The 23,539-nt window shown below is 62.6% G+C and overlaps 1 protein-coding gene across 1 annotated transcript in view; it reads left to right on the forward strand.

Moving 5' to 3' along the window:
• Nucleotides 1–419: 419 nt before the first annotated feature.
• Nucleotides 420–23,539, forward strand: part of LOC124958425 (uncharacterized) — a 28,878-nt gene continuing 5,758 nt past the window's right edge. Inside the window, exons 1-4 of the mRNA XM_047516448.1 lie at nt 420–467; nt 891–1,099; nt 2,207–2,466; nt 16,574–16,758. Coding sequence (XP_047372404.1) covers nt 420–467; nt 891–1,099; nt 2,207–2,466; nt 16,574–16,758 — 702 coding nt within the window. The remainder of the gene's footprint in view (nt 468–890; nt 1,100–2,206; nt 2,467–16,573; nt 16,759–23,539) is intronic.

Below are 23,539 nucleotides of genomic sequence, written 5' to 3' on the forward strand. Positions count from 1 at the left end.
GAGCCTCATCCCAGGCCAGGCCCCTGTGGTCCCCACTGTGGCCCCAGGGCACTTGTGGAGGCTTCGCCCAGCTCAGGCCAGCCAGCAGCACTGCCCCTCAGCGGGGGCACCCAGAACCCTCTGGGGACCGTCAGGCTTCTCCTTCTGCCCAGCCCTCAGCGGAGCCCATCAGCTTGACCTGCAGGTGGACCAGGGCTCCACCCCTCCTGCCTCTCACTGTCCCGGGCACCAGCCCCTTCCACGACCCCCTTCCTGGCCTTGTGGGATTGTCCCCAAAGTGGCCCGACTCAGACCTGGCACAGACGTGGACCAGGCTTCTGTTTCCAGACTCCCACAAGTCCCCAGCCCCTCGGCCTGGTGGGAGGAGGCCTCGCCCGGTCTCGGGGTGGTCTGGGGCGCTCTGCCCCTCCACACCCTCCATGGCCGCCCCCTTGCAGGCTCCGCGAATCCTGGCTCCAGCTGCTGGCGTGAGTTGCTGCAGGCAGATCTCCCCTCCCCCGTGGTCCCACTGCACTCTGGGCAGTTGCCGCCTCCTCCATGAAGCCTTCCTGGGCCTCCCGCAGACGGCGGCTTCCCCGTCCCTGGGAGCCCTCTCCTGACATTCTCTGGCCCTGACTTTCTCTTCAGGGTTCATTTATTTCCTTAAACCCATTTCCCACTCCAGAGAGGCAGAAACTAGAACATAAAGACAGGGACTGGAGCAGTGCCAGCTTCTAGAACATTCTTGAACCAGGTTGGATAGTGTCCCCACAAAATCCACTTTTGAAATCCACGTCCCGCGCTTCAGGCCATGACTGGTAACAGGGTCATTGCAGACGGGATCTGATGCAGTGAGGTGAGGTCAGAACGGGGTGGAGCGGGCCCTAAATCCAATGTGACCTTATGAGAAGAAGGACATTCAGTCACAGGGACATGGGAGCAGCCACGTGGCTGTGGAGATAGAGGTGGCCACAGCTGGTCACCGCCACACAGTGATTTCCATCCATCCGGGAGCTGAAAGAGGCGGGCGTTCCCCCGAGAGCCTCGGGGGACAGCAGGCTGTGGCCCTGGATTGCGGCCTGCAGCCGCCGCCAGAGCCACGTCGGTACATCTCTGTGGTGTAAGCTGCTCGGTCTGTGGCACTTTGCCCCAGCGACCCAGGAACTCCTGCACTTCTCAAGGAAGTGCGGCTGGGTGGACGAAGGCCGGGTGGCAGGTGACAGGTGGACACAGGCTTCCCACCCTGGTTTGCTACATCTTCTGGGGGGTCCCCCACCCGTGAGTGGTTCCAGGTCACAGGGGTCTTATTCACTCGGGCATCTCTGGCACATAGTGGGCCTGTGACATAGCTCCGCTGTGGGACCTGGGCCAGCAGCGCTGTGACACAGGCCCACCTTGCTAAACGTGGCCCTGAGCGCTAAGACCTTGCTGGAAGGGAGCGTGGGACGCGCCCTGGGCCGACCCTGGCGCCTCAGGCAGCAGGAAGGGCGAGGCCCTGGGAGGGAGGTTCCAGCAGACACACAGCGCCGCTGGCTGAGGTGCCCAGCTCGCCTTTGCCCCAGAAATGGACCGGGCGGCTCTCTGTCAGCTGTGGTGCTGGCAGCGAATTTCCTGGAAGCTGCTGAGATATTTCAGACGGTGTCCCCAGGGCCTTCTTGGAGCCCAGGGCCCGAGAGCAGCCTCCTCACACAAGATGGCATAGCCGAGGGTGGGCCTGCCCCACCGCTGCGCATCAGGATCCAGGGCCTGGCAGTCTCCCGGGCGAGGGCGCCTCCAAAATATCTCTGCAGAAGTCCCGCTGGAGTCTGCCCCGCTGGGCGCTGTTGAAGTTGAGAAGAGGAGGACCCAGAGGTGCACCCAGGGGCGGTGGGAAGCGGGGGTCCTGACGGATCCCGTCCCAGGGAGCCTGACCCCCGACACGGAAGGAAGAAAGCCCGCAGGCCTGAGGCTGCCACACGTGGCGGGCACTCGCCCCGTGCCAGGGGCTGCCCTTTGAATAGGACGGACCCCGCCCGGGTGGGATTAGTCCAGCAGCTTTTCAGAAACGCTCTGGGTTCAGCGAAGCTCCACATCTACTTGCCAAGCTATTTTTTGTTCGATTGTTAAGCGGGGTGTATTCCAAGGGAATACCCTCTGTGCCCTTGGAGCCTCCTGGGGCTCCCCTCGCCCCTCCCCCGGCCCCCGTAAACAGGAAGCCGACTTGTGCCAACGCTGAGTGAACTTGAAGGCCAGGAGCACCCGGCTCGGCATGCAGGGCCCAGCCCTGGAATCTCAAGAGGGCTCTCGCCTGTCCAAACATCCTCTCCCGCTGCTGTGACGGCTCTCCACGTGGAGAGGGCGGAGGGCCAGCCCAGGAACTTCCGCGGAGAGGAGAAGTGCGGGCAGAGGCTGGGGCCCCGGGTCCTGGCGTCCGGGCAGGTGCCTCAGTTAGCCTCCTGCTCCGGCAGCAGGGACCCCAAGTTGAGATTCCCACTGTTTTCTGCTCAGGTGAGCGTGTCCCCAGGGTCCACCGCCCCCTCCCCAGGGGCTGGAGACTGACTGCAGGAGCCCCGTCCTTGGGAGACCCCATCAGGAGTCACTGCCTCCCTGGGCCTCGGGTTCTTGACGTGGGATGAAAGTTCAGCTCTGCCGGACTCTGAAGTGCAGTCCAGTGTGCTTCTAAAGGGAGACCGTTCCGGCCGGGCAGAGGCCCTGGCCAGCTACCTTTCCATCTCTGAGGACGTGGCACAGTGACCCACCCGCCACAAACCAGCCCAGAGAAATGGTTGCAGGACCCGGGCTGCCCCCAGAAGGGGCCCCGGCCCTCGTTTCCTGCAGGGGGACGAGGGGGACTCCTTGATCTCGACGTCGAGGGCGGGTGCCGGGGTGAGCGACGGGTTACCTGGGGCTCAGGGGTACCGGGGACAGGCTGAGGCCAGGGTCCCCGGCCACGCCGCACCTGCGTCTGATGTGTGGCGCCGCCCGCAGAAGCCCAGGTTATGGCTGCAGCCTCGCGGCGGGACCCCGACCCTTTGCCAGGCTTCATGGGACCCCTTTATGTCGGTGGTCACCACGCATGTGCAGCGGCATCCGTGTTGTCACCTGGGGGGTGACTGAGGGGGCTGGGGCGTGGAGTCAGGGCGCGGGCCCCACCGTCCCCGAGCTGTGTCCCGTGGGACCGTATTCCTCCTGCCTGGGGGCCAGTGGACGCCGTCCGAGCCCCGGGGAAGGCAGCCACACCCCGCGGTCCTTCCTGTGCTGTGCTCTGCCCCAGGGGATTCCCACGGGGCTGCCCGGGGCGCCGGCCAGCGGGCCTTCCTGCTGGCCAGTGCCAGGGAGAGCCCGGCATGGCACCTGCTTCCCTCTGCCACCCAGGCTGGGGCTGCATGGGTGCCTTTTGTTTGGGGTGAGCTGCTCTGTCCCAGGAGGGGCTGGGCCCTTGGGAAGGAGAGGAAGGTGAAGGAGAAGCAGAAGCCGGGCCGCGCTCACGGAAGTCCTCCTTTCGATTCTTCTTTGTCTGTTTCCCTCTGCGCGGGGCTGGGGCCGGGCCGGGAGCGGGTCACAGGATTTTCAATTCCTCCTGTGAGACTCCGGTCAGGTGGTGCTGGGGGAGGCTTGGTGGCCTCTGGGGCAGGGACGTCCATCTGTGGTGGAGGGGCTCCGTCCTGGGGGCCACCCAGATGGAGGGCAGAGGGGCCCCTGTGGACGCGGAGCCTCAGCGGCACTGCCGTGCCCGGTGGGTGCCAGGCCTTCGGAGGCAGAGTTTTCGACTCGGTAGGTTTGATTTTGGTTCCTGTCGTGGGTGGGGAGGACCTTGTCCCGCGCTGAGGAGCCGCGGCAGGAAGGTCATGCCAGCCCAGGAGTCGGGGGCAGTCCGGGCGGTGTCCTGAGTCCCTGTCACCTAAGGCGCGCACGCACACACACACCAAAACCAAATATCCCTAAAAGCAGAAGTGAAATGACAGCCCCATGACACCCGCTGTCCCACCCACGTGACACCCGCTCCCCGGGGTTGCATGCACCACGACCCCTCCTGTCCCTGCATCCGGGCAAGTGCCGCGCGGCTGTTGGCTCGGTGCCTCTTCACGCAGGCCCCACAGGGGCCTTGGGCCCGCAGCGCTGGGCCTGCAGCCCGTTCTGAGGCGGCTCTGGTGCGGGACTCGGGAGCAGACGACAGGCCCCGAGCCCCTGGGGCGAGGCCCCTGGGTCCCCTGGCTGACGCTGGTCCAAAAGCCGGGCTTCCCAGACCAGGCTACGCCCCACCTGTTACTGGCGGGGGCCTGGGAGCGGGGTGGCCACGCCTGCTGCTGTTCCCCTTGATGAGAGGTCAGTTCCGTGGCCACACAGGCTTGGAGCTGTGTCCTCACAAGGCCTCCGTCCCCAGCCTCTCCCTCAGGCCGGCATTTGGGTGCCCTGGAATTTCCCCTGAAGCCGTGCCTTGGACAGGCCCCTCCGCCAGCTCCCGACTGGGCTGTGCTCCTCGGCCTGGGAGGGGCTGAGCGGTTCTGCTGGGGTCTCCCTGGACCGGCTTCCCGCCCTTCGGGATCTGATTCCCAGGAGAGACTCCTCGGCATCTCTAAGAACCACAGCATCGGCCCTCCCTCCTCCCGCCCCTCCCTCCCTAACCAGAACCCAGTGACTCCATCCAAGGAGCTCCTAAGGGGCACTGAGGACCGTGACATGCCCTTGTCCTGGGGAGGACATCTGGAGTGGAGGGCAGCTGTGACCGCTGCCCGCTGCAGGGACGAAGCAGGACAGGCGTTTCGTCCAGCTTTGTGTCACGGCAGGACGGGGAGACCAGCCTGGGAGAGCTGGGGCCGAGGCCCAGAGGGGCAGCGGGCGGTGAGTCAGAGAGCAGCTTCCCGCCCGAGGCCTGTCCCTCTGTGCCCCTGGGCTACAGCTGAGCGCCTGGAGGAGGGCGTTGCTGCCCCGGCCTGAGTCGGCCCTTCCCACCGAGCCTTACTCGGGCCTCACGCTTCAGAGCCCTGGGGGCCTGGGCACCCCACCCCGATCTCCATCAGCCCCACAGACCTCGAGTGTCAACGGCACTGTCATTATGGACAGCATCACCGCCGTCCAAGGAAAGTGCCCAGACTGTCTTCATGTCGCTCTCACTGATTTGTAACCTTCGTGGGGGGAAAGGTGTGACCTCTGGTTTACGGTGGCCTCAGGGCCCAGGGTCGCCTCCGCTGAAGGACAGGTGGACTGTTCCTGCTGGCCCTGTGGGTTCTCCCCTCCATCAGCCCCGGAGCCCGTTCCCACACCGGCGGCCACCAGGTCCCTAGCACTGTCTGCCGGTGTCTGGTGACCCCTCCTTACCACCTGTGTCCCCCGCCCAGCAAGCCACCTTTCTAGGTGGCCACTGAGGACAGCTTGTCAGTGTGAAACAGAATCTTCCTTGTGACAGAAGCAGCCGCGCTGCAGCAGAGGCAGCCCTGGAGCGTGGGGAGAAGTCGTCTCACTCCTCACCTCGAGACCCGGGGTGCGCCCAAGGGTGTCCCCGAAGCCAGGCCGTGTGCGGCCGCGTCACCGGGGTCTGTGTTAGTCCAGGATCATCAGCCTCGTGACAGACGTAGTCATCAGCGTCATTCTTAAAAAAGCTCTTTACCAGAACTGGGTCGGTTAAAAAAAAGGGCGGCGAAAATGTTTCACGATGCATTTTTTTTTTTTTTTTTTTGGCTATTTTTTATGAGAGTTTATTGCATTAGGAATAAGTTTGGCTTTTATTTCACAGAATACTTTAAGAACATTTCAATTTATTATGCAAATTTTACAGCAGTTTGTGTAATACATTACAGTTTGATTTATATTTCAAATTAGTTTATCAATAAATAAATCTGCAAGACTACTTTTCAGTAGGATAAAATTTTTTCCCCAAGTCTTGTCTCTATAATCATTTTTTGTTGTTATTTTTATAACTCAGACCAGTATCGTGCATCTATACTCAGGAGAGTATTGTACATTTATGTAGTTTTTTTGTTGTTGTTGCTATTTTTTTAGTTGTAGATGGACACAATACTTTTATTTTCTTTATGTATTTGTGTGTGGTACTGAGGCTGGAACCCAGTGTCCCGCACATGCCAGGCAAGCTCTCTACCACTGAGCCACGACCCCAGCCCTGTAGGGTTTTGTTTTGTTTTGTTTTGTGGTGCTGGGGATTTGAACCCAGGGCTTTGTGTTTACAAGGCAAGCACTCTACCAACTGAGCTATACCCCCAGCCCTAGTTTTTAAAATATATTTTATCTCTCATATATTTGCACATACTGCCCTTTAGTTTTTTTTTTAATTTATTTTTATTGTAAACAAATGGGATACATGTTGTTTCTGTTTGTACATGGAGTAACAGCATACCATTTGCATATTCATACATTTACATAGAGTAATGATGTTTGATTCATTCTGTTATTTTTTTCTCCCCCCACCCCTCCCACCTCTCTTTTCCCTCTATACAGTCCCTCCTTCCTCCATTCTTGCCCCCCTCCCACCCCCCATTATGTGTCATCATCGGCTTATCAGTGAGATAATTCGTCTTTTGGATTTTTGAGATTGGCTTCTCTCACTTAACATGATATTCTCCAATTTCATCCATTTGCCTGCAAATGCCATAATTTTATTATTCTTTATAGCTGAGTAATATTCCATTGTATATATATATACCACAGTTTCTTTATCCATTCATCAATTGAAGGACATCTAGGTTGGTTCCACAGTCTGGCTATTGTGAATTGAGCAGCTATGAACATTGATGTGGCTGTATCTCTGTAGTATGCTGATTTTAAGTCCTTTGGGTACAGGCCGAGGAGTGGGATAGCTGGGTCAAATGGTGGGTCCACTCCAAGTTTTCTAAGGAATCTCCACATTGCTTTCCAGAGTGGTTGCACTAATTTGCAGCCCCATCAGCAATGTATGAGTGTACCTTTCCCCCCCACATCCTCTCCAACACCTATTGTTGCTTGTTTCACGACGCATTTTTGATAAATGGGTGAGGTGGGAGGGGTGTGCAGGCAGGACGGTTCAGTCTGCCCCTGAGGCTGCCGGAGACAGGGCTATGCGGAGGCAGGAGTGGGTCCTTCGTCTACACGTGGCCCAGCACGGGCTGCCCGGCGCCTCGCTAGGCCTCGGGGGCCAGGCAGAGCTCCGCTCCAGGTCCCCCCTTCCCAGGACCACAGCCCCTGCTCGGGGCGGGTCTGCTCCCAGAGAGAAGAGAAGAGTACAGACCCGGAGGCTGGAAGCTGTTCCAGCCCGAGGAAGGAGCCAGAGGCCAGTGGGGGAGAGGTCAGCAAGGGAGGCCGCCTGTCAGGCTGGACCAAGGAGGTTCAGATCCCGGAGGCTGAAGCTTAGCTGGGCTGGCGGCTGAAACCAGACTTAGTTCCTCACGTTCTGAGGCTGGAAGTCCAAGACAGGAGTGCCGGCTGAGGCAACTTTCCTGCAGGCAGGTGGCCACCTTCTCCGTCCCTGCGAGGGGTCTCTCTGGGTCTCTTCAGAGGCACCAACCCCACCACTCTGTCCCACCCGGGGTCCCCTCCCCAGGGTCTCCAGAGGCCACCCCACTGGGGCTCTGGTGCCAACAGGGGAAGGTGGCACGTGTCCCATCTGTAACACGAGGTGGCAGCAGCTTGGGGACAGGGTCTGGCCTGCAGCTGCCAGGCTCTGATGGTGGGTGGCAGAGGCCTGCAGGGAGCCCTGGCCTGAGGCTGCAGCCTGGCCTGCGGGAGGGCCCGGGGGAGGGACGGAGGCCCGGGGAGGGGAGGGTGGCCCAGCGTGGGCAGTGGGTGCTCCAGTGAGGGGCAGCGGCCCCGGAGTGGGGCTGGACAGCGTCCAGTACAGGGGCCCCAGTGCCACCGGCCGTCACGGGGCTTATGTTCCGGGCAACTGGGGAGCGAGGGAGGCCAGGAGCAGCTCAGGGCACACGGGACAGTCACGTCCACCACAGAGGTGAAACAGCGAAGTGGTAGCGCCCTTCCGAGCCATTCGTGGGTGCTCTCATTTCCGGGTGGCTTCTTGAACTCTGGGGGACACTGCGGAGGGCAGGGCCTCCCTCACCCAGCTTCCATGGAGAGAGCGGTCACGTCCCACTGGAGTTTGGGTCAGTGGCGTCTCGTTCTGCTCTGGCATCTCGACCACATCCAGGGCACAGCCTGGGCGCCCGCAGCGCTTCCCCATGCCCCACACTGCCCATGCCCCGCCAAGCCCCGCCAAGCCCCAGCTCCCGCCTCCGGGTGCTGCCTTCTGTCCCCGTGGACTTGACGGCTGGGACCTCAGGAAGGAGGCGCCCTGCGGTGAGTGTCCTCAGTGACTGGCTTGTTCCACCGCCTCATGTCCTCGGGGTCCCTCCAGGTGCAGCAGAGTCATTTTTCAGAGAACCTACAAGGTCTCCCCAGATAGCAGCCACTAAGGGGATCCGGGGCCCAGAGCCCCCCGCACTTGGCCCCTAGGGTCACCCCTGGGCCACCTTCTCGGAATCCCAGGGCTTTGGGGGTGGCCAGAGATCCTGATGGATGGGAGATTGGAGGAGGCCAGAGGTCACAGTGGGCCTGGCCGGCAGGCAGGAGCTGGACAGCAGAGCCCGTGGCTGGCCCGACGTTGCCGGGGGTACCCCGAGCGGCTCTGATAAGCCTCCGCCAAGGCAGGCTGGGCTGATACCAGAGGTGGTCCCTTGGGTCAGGTCGCTGATGACTTGTGTGTGGACATTTGGCCAGGGCGGTGGCCACGGGCCCGGGGGATGGGAGTCGATTCCAGCAAGGCTGGAGAAGGGGCCTTTGATCCCACGCCGGTTGCAGGCGCAGGGTTCTCAATCTTACCCACCTGCCTGGCAGAGGGGAGGGAAGACCTGCCCAGGTGTGACCGGGAGGCAGTGATCCCGACCCCAGGGTGCAGCCCAGGGACCTTTGTGGGGCCACAGCCTCACCTCTGGAGTTGGCCAGAGAGTCCTGAACCAAAAATGTGCTGGCAGCTGCCGCCAGCACCTGCCCCTGCCAAGCCCCTGGTGCAGGCACTGGGGAAGGTAGGGCGGGGAGCGTCTGGCCGCACCCGCCCGCTCTCTGGGCCGCGGAGGATGGTGGCTGGGCCCGGGAGAATTCTCACCAGCCAGCAGGACTGGGGGCCTGTGGCGGTCAGTGCCTGCTCTGGGTTCTCAGAGGACAAGGGTCCCGTGGGATCAGGCTTTGCGGCTGTTTGCTACTTACTTATTTCTTGAAGCACTTTTAGGTTAACAGAAGTCTCAAGCAGGAAGCTCAGCGCTCCCACAGACCCCCCAAGACAGTTTCCCTGTGGCCGACGTCCCCCATCAGTGGGGTACACTTTTAGGGGGGTACCAGGGATTGAACTCTGGGGCCCTTAACCACGGAGCCACATCCAGCCATTTTTATTTTATTTTGAGATGGGGTCTAGATAAACTGCCAGTCGGGACTGTCGGAAGCTTCAGGAAGCATCTGCAGGACGGCTCATATCCACATCCCAATGTGGCCTTGGTTTGGGGTCCACCTGCACCTCTTTGCTTTATCTTTAACCCTGAATCATTTCCGTGTCACTAAACTGGCTTCCTAAGGCTGCTCTGTGACGGTCACACTGGTGACATCCTGAGAATCGTGTCCAGGCGCTGCTCAGCTGCGACTCTCGGGAGGTGCTTCCCCCGAGGGCACCGCAGTCCCCACACCGACCCTTGGGACAGGACTGTTGGGTGGGACTGGGGGCCGGGACCTCAGCGGGTGCCCGCGGGTCACAGCGGTGGCTGCTGTTCCGGGGACCCAGGTGCCTGGGTGCAGCTTTCCTGTTGGATTCTACATGACTCCTACTTGGAATTAGAGTGCTTTCCGATCAAAAATGGAAAACCGTTGGGAGAAACGTGGAGCGTTCAGAAACTGACAAAGAAAGAAAGAAACAGGCCCCGTGTAAACGCCCGGGGCTCCGCAGACCGGTCGTCCTCCCTCCCGAGGCGGGCTGGGTGGGCACACACGTGTCCCCTGGATGAGGCGTGCGGACCCCAGGCTGACATCGCCAGGAGCCCCTGCCACGGGCGTTTCCGTGGCTCTAAACCACCTTCTGGATGTGGCCGCAGTGACCCTGTGACTTCTCCTCAGGTGGATGTTGACACAGGCGCTCTTTCCTTTCTATCCTGTTTTATTTTAGAAACGCTTAAGGCCAATTATCATTTTCTTTTTCCGTGACTAAAGTTTTCTAGAAATCTTGGAAAATGCAGGTGACTACACAGAAGCCAGCGGGCCTCCCTTGAGCTCGGCCACTTGCCCACTGCAGTGCCAGCAGAGCCCCTGGGACAGCTGCCCCAGGCTGGCCAGGGAGCGTCCAGGAGCCCACTGCCCACGTGGGGTGGCCTGGGTACCCGGTGGCCAGGTGTGAGGCAGAGGCGGGTCCCGGAGTGGGATCCCGAGGGTCTTGGGACACAGCCTGGGCCTGCGGTCCTGCCCGAGCTGTGAGATCACAGCTACTGTCCCCACCGCACCCGCAGGGGGTCTCCATCTGGAGCTCCTGCTATCCATTCCCCGGTGGGGCTCGCTGGACGGTGCTGGTTCCAGACCTCAGCCTGTCCCCGGCAGCTGTGACCTTATTCCCACCTCTTGGTATTTTTGACTCTGGCATCTCTTGCTCCATCTGAACCAGACAGAGGCCTGCGTCTCCCTGTCACTGCAAAGATGCCCCAAGCCGAGCCCAGGGGGTCTAAGTGACAGGAGTCGGGTCCGGTCCCTCTCACTGCCCGCCCAGCCCCTCAGCCAGCCTCCTCCAGCCGGGACGGGAGAGGAAGGCCGGCTGGCTCTCTGGTTACCTGTCTACCCGGCCCCAGCTACTTATTTCCAGCTCTAACATCATCTCATTAAAGAGGCACCAAGAAGGAAAAGAGTGGAATTGATACCAAGTCCTTTCGAGTGGGGAGTGGCTGCCTGTGGCCCTGGGAGAAGGGCCGCCTTATGATCCGCGTCCAGCCTGTGGGTGCCCTGGGGCTCCTGCGGAGTGCTCCTGGGGCTCCTGCTCCATGCCAGCGGCCACCTCTGTGCTCACCACATCAGGGGACGGCTGCACGCTGCTTCAAAGTCCCAGCAACTTCTGAAATGGCAGGCACGCACACTGTGCAAAGTATCAATTTAGCAGCTGGTCGGCTGGGCCGGGCTGGGCAGGCGCACTGGCCAGATCTCCTCTCAGGAATGCCGTGGTCTGGAGTCCCGAGGCCGGGCCCGGGTGCTGAACTTGGCACTGACCAGCTGGGTGGCCTCGGAGGAGGACGTGCCCGTTTCTAGGTCTGTGGAAAACCGCCTGGGAGCCTTTGATCGGTTGGCTCTTGGCTTCCTAGATCAGATCTTGAGCCACTGGCTGGGGAGGGCCCACGAGGCATTTCCCAGCCCAGATCTTGAACTGACAGTGGAACTAGCCACAAACCTATGTGGGGGCTCCTGTAAGTTGTGACTCTTTTTGTTTTAGGAGGCAGAAAACTAACTCAAAGTGGCTTCACAGCTGGAAAGTGTGGGGGCAGATGGGCTCTGGTTGCCCTTTAACCAGGGCTCTGGATGTGTGGTTCAGCAGTTCTCTGGCTCTGCCTGTCTTTGAATTGGTGCTAACATATCAGTCTGGTTTGCCTCATAGCAACCAAGTAGCTGCAGAAGTTCCAGGCTTTGCATCTGCACACCTCATTGGCCAGAGGAAGAGAGGTCTGAACTGAAGAGAAATCTTGAACGTTGCTCTGGTTGGACCAACTTGGGAGCTGCTCATAACTGGCCTAGATCAACACAAGCTCCCTGCTGGGTGGGTGGGATTGTGCTCGGGTGGCCCCTCCTGTGCACTGGGGCTCTTGCCATTAGACTCTCGGGGAGGTTGGGCCGTCCATTTGGACCTCTTCAGGGAGGACCCAGAACCTGGGCCCCTTAACAAGGGTCCGAAGTGGCCGAGCCTGTCTGTGACAATTCTTGAGTAAATGCAGCAGGGAGAGCACATTTACTGAGCTCCTACTGTATGCCTGCATTGCCCCTTTGCTCTTCACAATGGTCTGCTGGTGTGGGCCATGACCCCTGTGCAGGGCAGGACCGGGAGGCACAGTGAGTGGGCTCTGGAGCAGGTTCTCCCAGACCCTGTGACCCACCCCCATGGCAGACCAGGGAGCCCCTGACTCCAAGGAGGAGTCCTGGAAGGCAGGAGTGGAATGTTCCAGAATCAGGACCATGGGTCATGCCAGTAATGGGTCCTGTAGGCCGTGGCCACTTGGGGAGGGGCTATGCTGAGGTTTTAGAAATGGAGGGCCTGGATTTGGGCCCACAGCCCCTTACCACCCAGGAGCTTCCCTGGACCTCCTGAGTTCCAGGGAAATGACAAGAATGGTCCTCAGGGACCCTGCTGGGAAGGGTGGCCCGGCCAGTGCCCTTGCGCTCTCAGCCCTCCCTCTGGGAGGACGCAGACGCGAGGGAGTCCCTCCCTGACCACAGTGCGGGGACCCGAGGGAGGTAGCTTCTTTGGTCTCTGGGATCTATAGGTTCTTCTAAAAAGATCCCATCAGGGTGTCAGCTGGCCTCCTCCTCGCGAGATCCATGAAATGACAGGAGTGGCCACATGGGTCACAAGAAAGGTGAACTGGGAGCAAACGGAGTGGGCGCAGGAAGCAGCCAAGGCCTGGAGTGTTTGTGGAAGGTTGGGGCCAGGGCAGGGGCCATAGCCAGGGCAGGGGCTGAGAGGAGCCGGGACGGTCAGGGCATGGCCGGGCCTGCCCCCAGCACGCTGGCCTTCTCAGGCAGCCAGGAACAGGGACGCTACCCGTCAACATCAGTGAGCCAAGGCTGAGGCCGGAGAAGCCCAGCCCAGGAAGGAAGCATGGGACAGCAGCAGCTGTCCCAGCACCATGCCTACCAGGTCCAGCACCCAGCAACGGAGAGCAGAATGCAAACAGAGCAAGAAAGCAAAAAGCAGAGGAGCTCACACGTGACGCCTTGTGAGAAAGAAACACTCGGGCCTCGCCCCCCAGAGGCTCAGAGCAGGCTCAGGAGCTGCAATCCAGGCCCCCGAATCCAGAGGGAAGGACCAGGAGGCGGGCCCAGGTGTCCTGTCCGCTCACTGGGCTTCCAAAGGTATTCACAGTGCAGACACCAGGTCCCAGCGGAGGAGGTGGGAAGAGCTTCCTGAGGGCAGCGGTGCGTGGCCCTGCAAGCTGTGGCAGGAGAGTGGAGTCCAGAGACCGTGGGCACAGACCATCAGAGCCCGCTGTGCAACGCCAGGCATCCACCGTGGTGATCTGGTGTGAGACACTGTGGAGCCCGCACGGGGGCCTCCCGCACCGGCCTGGCTCAGCGGGCCTCTTTTTGGTGAGAACAGCTGGAACCTCTTACTCAAAGCTGCGACCGTGGCCCTCGCGCCGACTCCCGTGTCTGCACTTTGTGCCCCTGGACCCACGTCTCGCCACCCCACACGCTGAACATTTCCTCGGGGGAAATTCAGGACAGTGTGGACAGAGGCTGCTGAAATGGTCCAAGGGAGGGAACAGGTCAGGAGCAAGGAGCTGCAGTCGAATGCGTGTCCACCCCAGCCTCCCCAGGCGTGGGAGGCCATCGGGAGGCTGGCAGGAGGCCTTGCGGGCCTCAGCGCCTGCCTGGCTGCAATGCTGTGTCCTGTGGAGGGAAGAAGAGGCCGCAGCCGGGAGACGAGCTGCCCTGGCCACCTTGCCCATGGTGCGGCGGGCAGCTGAGGTGCCACAGGAGGCCAGGTGTCTCTGAAGGAGGGTCCCAGGAGTTCTGGAGAGAAGGGGGAGCTCACTCAGGACCAGCGGGTGTTGGGATTAGGCGACAAAAGAGACTTGCTTCAGATGCCAGTTGGAGGCGCAGACCGTTTACTGAGGAGCGAAGGCGCCCGTTCCAGGCGAGTGGGGGCTGTGGGGGCACCGGCACCTGTGGGCGCGGTGACAATAGGACGGAGGCTGGTGGGCTGGGCTGGCGGTGCTGCCGGGCGAGTAGACGTCATTTTGCACAGGTTTCCCTGCGCTCTGCCCTGCAGTCCTGTGCAAGGGCAGGTCCAGGTGGCCCGGCCAGGGTGCGCTGGGGAGTCTGTAGTTCCGGTGCCCTCTGCGTTTCGGCGTTTGCGGGCACTTCCTTAGAAAGGGAACGCTTCCCCCCTGGTCGCTGGTCCCCGGTCCTGTCTCCAGGGAGCAGAGGGCCGGGGTCTCCGGCAGCTTCCTCAGGGTCCTGGGTGCGGGAGCTCGGTCCTCCTGGAAGAGAGCGGAAGCCGGCCACTGACAGGGTGGTGGTTCTGCAAGGCCGGTGCTGACGGGTTTGGGGAGCTGAGCATCTGGAGAGAGGTCTCCCCAGAGGAGGGACGGGTGGGGAGGGACGGGAGGACCACAGGAGGAGGGACAGGTCCAGAGCAGCTGAAGGGGCCCAGGGGAGGGCGCGGCGCTCCAACGGTGATGAAGCCACTCTGGCTGCACAGCGGAGTTGGGCCCGGAGGACCAAGGATGGCGGCCAGGGAGGCTGGGGCGCGGCCTGGGAGGCATAGGTGGCAGCGAGGAGCAGCAGCGCGTTGTGGGTCGGGGGTTTGCGGTGGGCCCGGGGCTTCCTTCGAGGACGTCCCTGTGGGATGGAGTGGGCGGCGCTCCCTCTGCCCGCCTTGCGTCGGGCCACTCGCAGACACCGAAGGTGGTAGGAGGGCAGGCGACGTGCTCGGCCTCTGGGAAGAGGCTGTTGCCATCTGTTGCCTGGAGCCCAGCTGTGCCCACCCTGGGGAGCTGCCCGCTGCCCACGGCCCCAGCCCAACAGCTGTGGCTGAGGGGAGGTTTCTAGCCCCCCTGTGCGGTGCCTGCGCCCCGCGTCCCAGCCGCCGCTGCAACACGCCCAGGGCAGCCAGGTGTCTGGGAAGGAGCGAGCGGTCTGCCGGAGGAGCCGTCTGAGCTGGGGACACCTGGACGCTCAAGTGTGCTCCCCTGTCCCTGTCCCCGTGAAGGGACAGCTGGTTAATTTGACTTGCTTTGTGGGGGCGGCTCTGTGGACCCGACAGGTTGGGGTGACATGGCGCTGTGGTTCAAGACCCACTGGAGCCCCGAGGGCACGGGCCGTGCGGTGGCAGCTCGGGGACCCAGGGGAGGGCGCGGCTGGTCTCTCGCACAGGGCGGCTCAGCTGGAGCTGCCTGAGCTCGGCGGGAGGCCTGTCCCTGGCATCACAGCTGAACAAACTGCTCGGGGTGCCTGCCGCTCTGGGGTTATGAGACCCAATTTCTAGGCTTGGCTCCTCTGCTGCTGGCTGTGTGCCCTTCAGCAAGAGCATGACCTCTCTGTGCCCCAGCGTGCAGCCCTCGACGTCAGGCATCAGGCCCTCGCTGCCTTCCTGGGAGGGCTCTGTGCCGTTCTTCCTCTGAGGCGGGGGCCCCACCACGGCCCCGGGCTTACCACACTTTCAACTCCAGCTGTGACCCTCGCGTCAGGTGGGGTGGATGTGCTTGAGAGCAGGACAAAGCTGAGGGACTTCTGTCCCTTTTCCTTTTGTGTGTCCCTTGGCTGCCCGGGCTCCTGGCTCCCTTCCTCGACGTCCGAGACTTGCGGGGCTTTGGCCGGAAGCTGGCGGTGCCAAGAAGCAGGACCGGGCGAGGGTGGTGGAGGTGGAGGTCCTCAGCCTCCCTCCGGGGTGGTGACTGCCCACGACCCAGCACCTACACGGGCAGCCGGGCAGGCAGGGGTCGGGAAGCCCCGGGCAGCACGTCCAGGCCCCACCTGCGCAGGATGTCTGGGCTTCCCTTGGTGTGAGGGGCATCGGGGTGGGGGCCGGCAGAGCCGCCGAGGTCTGCAGAGAGGACGTGGTGGGTGGGGAGGCTGGGCTGGAGGGAAGGACGCTGGTGCCGGGGGTGGGGGTGGGGGGCAGACTCCTCCAGGTGGAAGGGGAGGAGCCTGGGCCAGGGGGACCCCAGCCGGGTGTCCCAGGGGGAAGGGCAGCCCAGCAGGGGGTGAGGCCTCCGACCAGGGACTATTCAAGCCTAGGCTCCTCTTGGGAACGCTCTCCTCCTGAGCCCGGCCCTCCCCCCTGTATGCGGAGGGAGGGGCGGAAGGAGGGGGGAGGGCAGAGGAGTGAGGCCACGGTGCCTCCCTCAGCCTGGTGGTCACCTGCTCCTTCCTGCACGTGGGAGCACCTGGCTGGAGGAGCGGTGCGGAGGCCACCTGAACTGCCCGCGGCTCAGCTTGGCCTGGTAGGAGGACAGTCCCCCTGCTGACCCGGGGCTGGAGGACCCCAGTGGTCATGCTGTCCTCAGCAGTGCCGGGCCCTCGGAAGGACCTCCGTGGGGGTGGGAGGACCCTCCCGCAGCTCCCAGAGTGTCGGTGTCTTGGGCTCCAGGTCCGACTCTGACCACGCGGCCAGAGGAAGATGGCCCATCTCGGGCTGTGCTAGCCACCGAGGCTCATCCTGAAAGCTGACGGGCCCAGCCCTCGGGAGGACCCTGCCCCCAGCAGCGTCTGTGCGCAGACACCGGGACGCAGTCTCCCGCCGTCCCCACTGTCTCCACGTCCCGAGGCTGCCAGCTCTGTCTCTGCACTGCAGAGTGGTCTTGGGGTCTCCCAGAGACCCACAGGTGGGCAGCTCCAGCATCTGGGATCCTTGGGGTGCCAGGGATGCAGGTTAAAGACACCCCACTTTTTGACCACCCAGCTAAAGCCTCAGCCACGGCCATTAGGAGAGCCGCCCTTGGGGCACCAGCCACACCCCGTGGGAAGCTGCTTTGGCGACTGGCTGCAGAGCCGGGGGCACCTGTGCGGGGTCATCTCAGAAGCAGGACAGACTGGTTCTCAGATGGTCCCAAACACCGGCATGTAAGGACCACCTGGGGTCAAGAGGTAAGGTCCCTAAGACGCCACCCGCACAACGGTCGCACCTCCTTCCCGATGGCCCCAGACCCCTGACCTCCAGCTCTCAGTTGGGACGGCTGAGTGGCTTAGGACTTTGCCTTTGAAGTCAGGTGGACGGGCCAGCACCTTCTCTTTGCCACTTGCCAGTCAAACAGGCAAGTTAGTTGCTGATTCATTCCAGCTTGGGGGGATGTGACACGGGGAAGCAGTGACCTAGGACACCTGTCCTCCTGGGCTCTGACGGGCCGGGGAAGGGTGGAGGGAGCAAGCCCTGCCTTGGAGTGGGTGGCGGCTTGGAGGGTGCGCCGGCCTCGGTGGCTCAGCCTCGTGGGAGGCCTGTTATGAGCGGGTGCGTCACTTTCTGGCATCAGGCCTCTGATTGGGAGCCTGAGGCAGCTAGATGTCACCTGCCACCCTCAAGAGCCGCACTGTCATTGGTCTCGTTGGGTCACTGGGTGAGAAGCAGGAGGAAGATCTCGTCCCAGATGCGTGTGGCACACACAAGTCCAGCCTCGGGAGCGGGTCACTCCACAGGCTCTTCGCAGGCACGTCACCGCAGAGCATTCAGAATGCCCCCCAGCCCCGAGGTGACCGAGCGTTTCTGTCCAGCTCCAGCCTCACCGACGGCTCCCCTGCGACAGGAGACGCCCACCATGCTCCGCGCAGTGCCCTGCCGAGCTCATGAAGTCCTTTGGTGAGGCCAGGAAACCATGCTCCCGGCCTGGACGCGTCCTCCCCATCCCTGCCTCCCTGCCTCCCTGCATCCCTGCGGGAGGTTTGCTGAGACGCCGCTGTCTGTCCAGGGTGGGCTGCGGAGAGTGGACCCTGGGGGACTGGGGTCTAGTGGGAGGTCTGCTCATCCCTGGTGTGCCCTGGGGGGCCGCAGGCTCGAGCCCCTCCCCACCCCCTCTGTCTTTCCTGGCCGTGGAGTGGACGGCGTGGCTCCGTGGTGCGCAGCCCCCACCCCAGAGCTGCGGGCGCACCTGGTCACCACCCGGAACTCTACGCCTGTGAGGCAAGAGCACCCTGCCCCTCCATGAGCTGAGCAGGTTGGAGCTGCCACTGTGACGAAGCCTGGCCACACGGCGGGCCTCAGGCCTTGCACGCCAGGCGGTTCACACTCGGCCACTTCGGATACGAGGTTCCAGGACAGGCAAAGCTCCCCTGTGGCGATGAGGTCAGGGAGGGCACGGCTGGGGCGCCAGCTGCAGGGGGGGTTCCAGACCAGCCCCCGTGGTCCCAGTGCACCAAGCACAACTGAGACGTCATTTAGCTCAAGTTCAAATGTCACGGCATGGTGTGTGCGCGTGCGTGTGAGATCTCGTGAATGTAGTGGGGAGGCCCCGGGGGGCTGCCTGGGCGGGTGGAGGAGCATCTGGCGGCTGGATCCTGGGGGTGAAGTGTGGGTTTAGGCACATATGAACGTTCCCTGGGTTTAGGATTGGCTCGCACACTTAGGAGTTACGAGTGCAAATTATACCTCAAAAAAGGCACGAGAAGGGCATACCACAGACAGACAGGTAAAAATCTCCAAACTACCCAACAGCCGGCATCCTACTAGCACCATGCCTCTCAGGGACAGACTAGCTGCTTCCCCCGAGGACCAGGAACGTGACCGATGTGTTCTGCACCCTGTATCTAACACTGTCCTGGAGGATGGAGCCGGGACAATTGGTCAGGAAAGAAGGACGAGGCAGCAGCTTAGAAAGGAAGCAGCAGCTGCAGTTGTGCCAGAGGTGAGCTTCACGTAGAGAATCCCAAGAACCCGCTTAGAAACCACCAGAACGAATGAAGGAGTCCCGCAGTTCCAGAATGCAAGACCAAGGTACCAAATCAGTCGTTGCTGCATCCTGGGTTGTCCGCAGACAGACCAGGCAAGCCCACGTACCTGTGGTCAGCTGCTCTTGGAGAGGGACATCAAGACGGTTCCACCCAGAAAGGAGTCTTCACTGGGTGTCCCCTGCAGAAGGATGAATTTGGACTCCTACCTCATGTGGATGGACCCCAAAGACCTACAGTGAAGAGAAACAACTCCACCATTGTTAGAAGGAAGCGGATTTGAATCTTCAGAACCTTGGATGCTTAGATGTGGCATCGAAAAATATATATATATATAAATAAACCAAAGAAAAATAAATGAATTGGACTTCCTGAGACTTAGAAATGTGTGTATCCAAGACCATCAGGGAAGTGGGAAGCCGGCCTACGGAAGGAGAAAGGAAGTCTGCAAAGCTCGTATCGTATCGGCCAGGGCTACGTCGGAAGCCACGAGGCACTCGGAGTCAGCCACGCGGCCAAGGGCTCGAATCCACGTTTCTCCGAAGACATGCAAAAGGCCCCTCAGTGCAGGAGAGCACCCGTCAGGTTATGTATCCTCGGGGATCACAAATCCGAAGCAGAACGGGTGCCGTCTGCAGCCACCTCAAGAGCTGGACTGAAACGGCACGGGCAGCTCATGAGGTCTAGAGAAACCCGAGCTGCCCCGTCGGAAAACCGGGTGGCCACGCGGCCAGCAGCTCCACTCCCAGGTGCGCCCAAGACACGGACGCACATGCCACCTGTACGTGGACGTTAAGTGGACACAGCCCCAGGAAAGAAACCAGCCTGCCGCCCACCCACACGGGACCTCGCTCAGCCTGGGGGAGGGAAGTTCCGCCCACGCTCGAGGGGTGAGCCCTGGGCCACGCTGGGCGACAGAGCCAGGCGCCCAGGCTGCTCATTCTAGGGTTCCCTCCACACGCAGGCCCCGCAGACAGAAAGTGCCCGCGCTGGCTGGGGCGGGAGCGGCGGATGTGGCCCCGGGTGGTGGCACTGGGATTTCCTTTTTGGGTGGTGGAAATGATAGTGGGGACAGTTGCACGACTCTGGGAATGACCAAGGCCACTGAACTGCGTCCTCTGATGGTCAGCGAAGCTGCGACTTGAAAAGATTTGCATAAACACTGGCGAACGCCCCGCGCCAGTACAAAGGCCACGTGTCCTGCTGCAGAGACCGGCCCCCGGCCCCGGCAAGCAGAGAGGGGTTCAGTCCCAACGTGCAGGCGCTGCGGCGAGGAGCCCTGACCTCACCCCAGGGAGGCCGAGCAGAGACCCCGGGTCCCGGCCCTGCGTGGAAACATGCTCATTTTCCTTTGGTCGTAGGGATTCCTGCCTGTCGTCGAGAACTGGGGATGCAGGGAACACCAAGAGCAAAGTCAGGCTCACCTGCGACCTGGAAGAGGGCTGAAGGGGGCTGAGGGGGACGCAGAGAAACCCCGAGAAGGCTCTGGCGGGGTCGCCGTCCAGAGAGCAGCTGCACACCACGGCCATATTGGCTCGCATTGGCCCTCGGTGGCCGGAACACGTTGGCGCAGCAGCCCCTCCTGAGACTCCACGGAGGCTCTTTTCCTTGTTCCCCTGAAGCGACTCTGGGCACCAGGCTTTCCCAAGCGTCCAGTCTTGCTTTCGTAGAACAGCTGGCCCTTGCACTTGGGCCTCACCCGCGCGTGTACTAATCAAGGACATCAAGTCCAGCCCACAGGCAGTGTCCTGGAGAGCAAGGGCCAGCCTGGAGCAGTCAGCTGGGCAGGGCCAGCTCCATGGGGGCGAGGAGGTCTGCTCTGCAGTCCCCCGGTTCCGTGCCTCTACGTGTGGACACAGGTCCATGAAGTGGGAGATCGTCTTCCCCTGTGATTATCTGTCGCCTCCGCAGCTCTGTCCACGCACATCCTGACTATCTGCAGGGGGAACCCAAGCTCCCGTCTCTCACCTGGACACCGGGGTCTGGACCAAGAAAAGAGGCCCATGAAGAGGGGAAAGCATGTGTAGGAAGGATTGGGAGGAGCAGACAGGCCAGTGGCCCTGCTGGGCTCTCGAGGGGCCTATCACCAGGGGCACAGGTGGCAGAGTCCCCGGGCAGCTGCGTCCGTTGGCAGGTAGGTGTCGGTTGGACGTTGACGGCCCTCGGTCAGGGCTGTTTGGGGGCAGGGGTCATCCTGGATGGCGAAGCAGGGCTGTTCGCCCTGGGTGGGTCAGTCAAGGAGGTGGCCATGTCAGTACGGGAAGGGCCTCTCAACTCAGCGGAAGGTCGCGGCTTTGGGAATTCTCTGACGATTTGTGATCATGATTCTTTTTCACCAGCAAAATAAAACCCACTCTGGAAAGTCCCCGGGACGGTGCTTCCCACCTCGCAGGGGGTTCCAGGGTGTGCAGGGACGGCACTGTCCTGTCTCAGCAGGCCGCTCAACACTGCGTGGGCAGCATGGCCCGGGTCAGCAGGCCTGGACCCGGGTCCACGCCTCCCAGCAGGGGACACACCGTCCAGGCAGGTCCTGGAGCCCTGCTGGGGGTGGCCTGGGGTGAGGACATAACCCGGGTGGGGTGTGGGAGTGTCCCCCCACCCCACCCTCCAGAGCCTGGCAAGGACGTCCGTCCACCGCGCCCACCCAGCCGCCCCTCCCTCCACGCCCACTTCCGTCACCCGCTCCTCTGCTGGCCCAGCCTGTCCACCCTCGCTCCTCTACACTCCCTCCTCCTGCTTTCTGGCCATGCCCTGGCCCTGTGCCGGGCTGGTCAGACCCTGGCTCACCCAGGGCACAGCCAGGCTCAGGTGCAAGAGGGGTGGCCCCGGCTGGCTGTGGAGAGCGGGTCAGCCCACCTGAGCGGGAGGGAGCAGGGGCGGGCGGGCCCAGCAGGGGTCCAGCAGAGCAGGGAGACCACCTGTGTGTGGCCAGTGAGGAGGGCACAGGTGAAGCGCAGGGAAAGGCTCCGCCTGGCGACCCAGGACGCTGGGCAGGGGCGGCCCCTGTGGGAGGGAAGGTGAAGCTGGACACAGCGGGGGCAGATGGGAGGGGTGTGGCCCGTGCAGGTGTGCCCGCAGGGACCCAGTGCCCGCCCGCACCTGCTGCCCAGCTGGTTCAGGCTGATGGGCAAACCGTGTCCCCTCTGGGCCGCCTGGGCCTGGGGCTGGCGCGGGTGGGGTGGGGACCCGCAGGTGAGGGGCCCAGGGGCTGCCTGCCGAGACCTCCCTGGGCTCCGGCTCCTTCCAGGCACCCTCCTGCCAGGCCAGGGCCCTGGGTCTTTCTGACGGCAGCAGGACTGGTCCCTGGGCTGGCTGCCCCAAGGCGGGGCTGGGGGCTCCCTCTGTGTGGACGTGCTCATCCGAGGTCCAGAGGGGAGAGGGTGGCAGGCTCCACCTGCAGGAAGTCCCAGGTGACCTGGGTTGGAACCTGCGTGAGCTTTTACGCCAGGAAGGTTTCGCAGTCACGGAGGAGATAGGGCTGAGGCCGGGATTGCCCGCGTACCCCCGGGTGCCCCTGTGGCTAGCACAGCGCCATCGTCATGGCCGAGGGACCGCCGGGCACGGCCGTCCTCTGCGGCTTTCCTTGGCTTTGTCCTGCGCCCCCGCCGTCCTGAATCCCTCCTGGGATCCCGCGTGAAGCGTGGTGTGTCTCTGGGCTTCTCCCGGCTGTGACGACTTCTCAGACGGCCTTGATTTTGGCGACCCGGGTGGTTTTGAGGGTCCTCGGGTGTGTCACGGGCGCCCCTGGACGGGGACTTGTCTGTGGCTGACCTCATCATCAGCCTGATGCTGTGGGCTTTGGAAGGAGGGCTGGAGGCCAGGTGTCCCTTGTCACCTCCTATGGGACACATGGTCCCGGTTGTCACTGTGGGGTGGGCCGCTACCTCTGCTCCTGAGGTCTGTGGGGAGGTCCACCCTGGGCTGCAGAGAGGCGCTCAGAGGTGAGGTGGCCGAGGGCGTGGCCTCTCCCCTGCTCCATTTGCACCGCGCTGGCCTGTTTGCAGTGGGCCCTTGGGTCCAGGACCCCGTTCTGGAGGCGTTCAGCACCCTGGGTGCAGCTGCTGCCGCTGGGCTCACCCTGCTGGCGCTCCTGGGCAGAGGCCACCTGGATGCTCGGGCCTGCCGTGACCTCCCTCCCGTGGCAGGTCCACTGCCTCCCTAGCCCAGGACAGTCCTGCTACCTGGAGGCCAGTCCAGCCCCTAGCAGTGTGGTCATCGTCACTGGGGGGGTGGCCAGGCTGCCCTGCTCTGCACACAAGGCCCTGCTCGGGGCTGTGCCACGCGGGTTGGCATTCCGGCACATTCCTGTGGCCCCAGACAATAGCTGCCCTCTCTCCTGCTGGCGGCCTCTGTGAACAGAGCTCCGTTGACAGCCCAGGCTGCTCACTCCCCAAGAATTCCAAAAATGGAACAATGTACGCGCGGCCTGGGACTCGGCTGCTGCCCAGAGCAGGGCCCCGGCAGGCTGCGGGCCAGGGCGCCTCTGAGCTGAGCGCTGAGGCGTCTCCATGGGAACCCGGGTGGGGCAGAGAGAGGAGAGGAAGCGGGAGCGCGCCCAGCCACCGCCCCAGCCAGCACCCTGCAGGCTGCACGCTGCCCGTGGCGAGGGCCATGATGCGAGGCCACCCAGGAGGTGCTGGCCGGGTCCACGCAGAAGGACTGTGGTCCACAGCTTGGGGTGGCCATCCTGCTCCCCACTGGCCGAGCAAAGGGCTCTGGGGGGGAGCAGAGGGGAAGGGACTCTGGCCAGGGCCTGACCAGGCTGCGTCCCCAGGACCTCTGTCCTCAGCCCGTCCAAAGACCCTGTTCCTCAGGACAGCCCTCCTGCACCCCAACCTTAGGGACCAACTCGGGGAGGCCCTGGCGGTCTGAGGCATGTCCACACCTGGAGCCACACCCTCGGTGCTGGGCTTCAATGCCGCGGCCGCGCTGGTGTTGGGCTGGATGATTCCGGTGGTGGGGACTGCGCTGTGCCCTGCAGGATGCTCAC

This window comes from Sciurus carolinensis, chromosome 11, assembly GCF_902686445.1.
Source record: "Sciurus carolinensis chromosome 11, mSciCar1.2, whole genome shotgun sequence".
Lineage (NCBI taxonomy): Eukaryota > Metazoa > Chordata > Mammalia > Rodentia > Sciuridae > Sciurus > Sciurus carolinensis.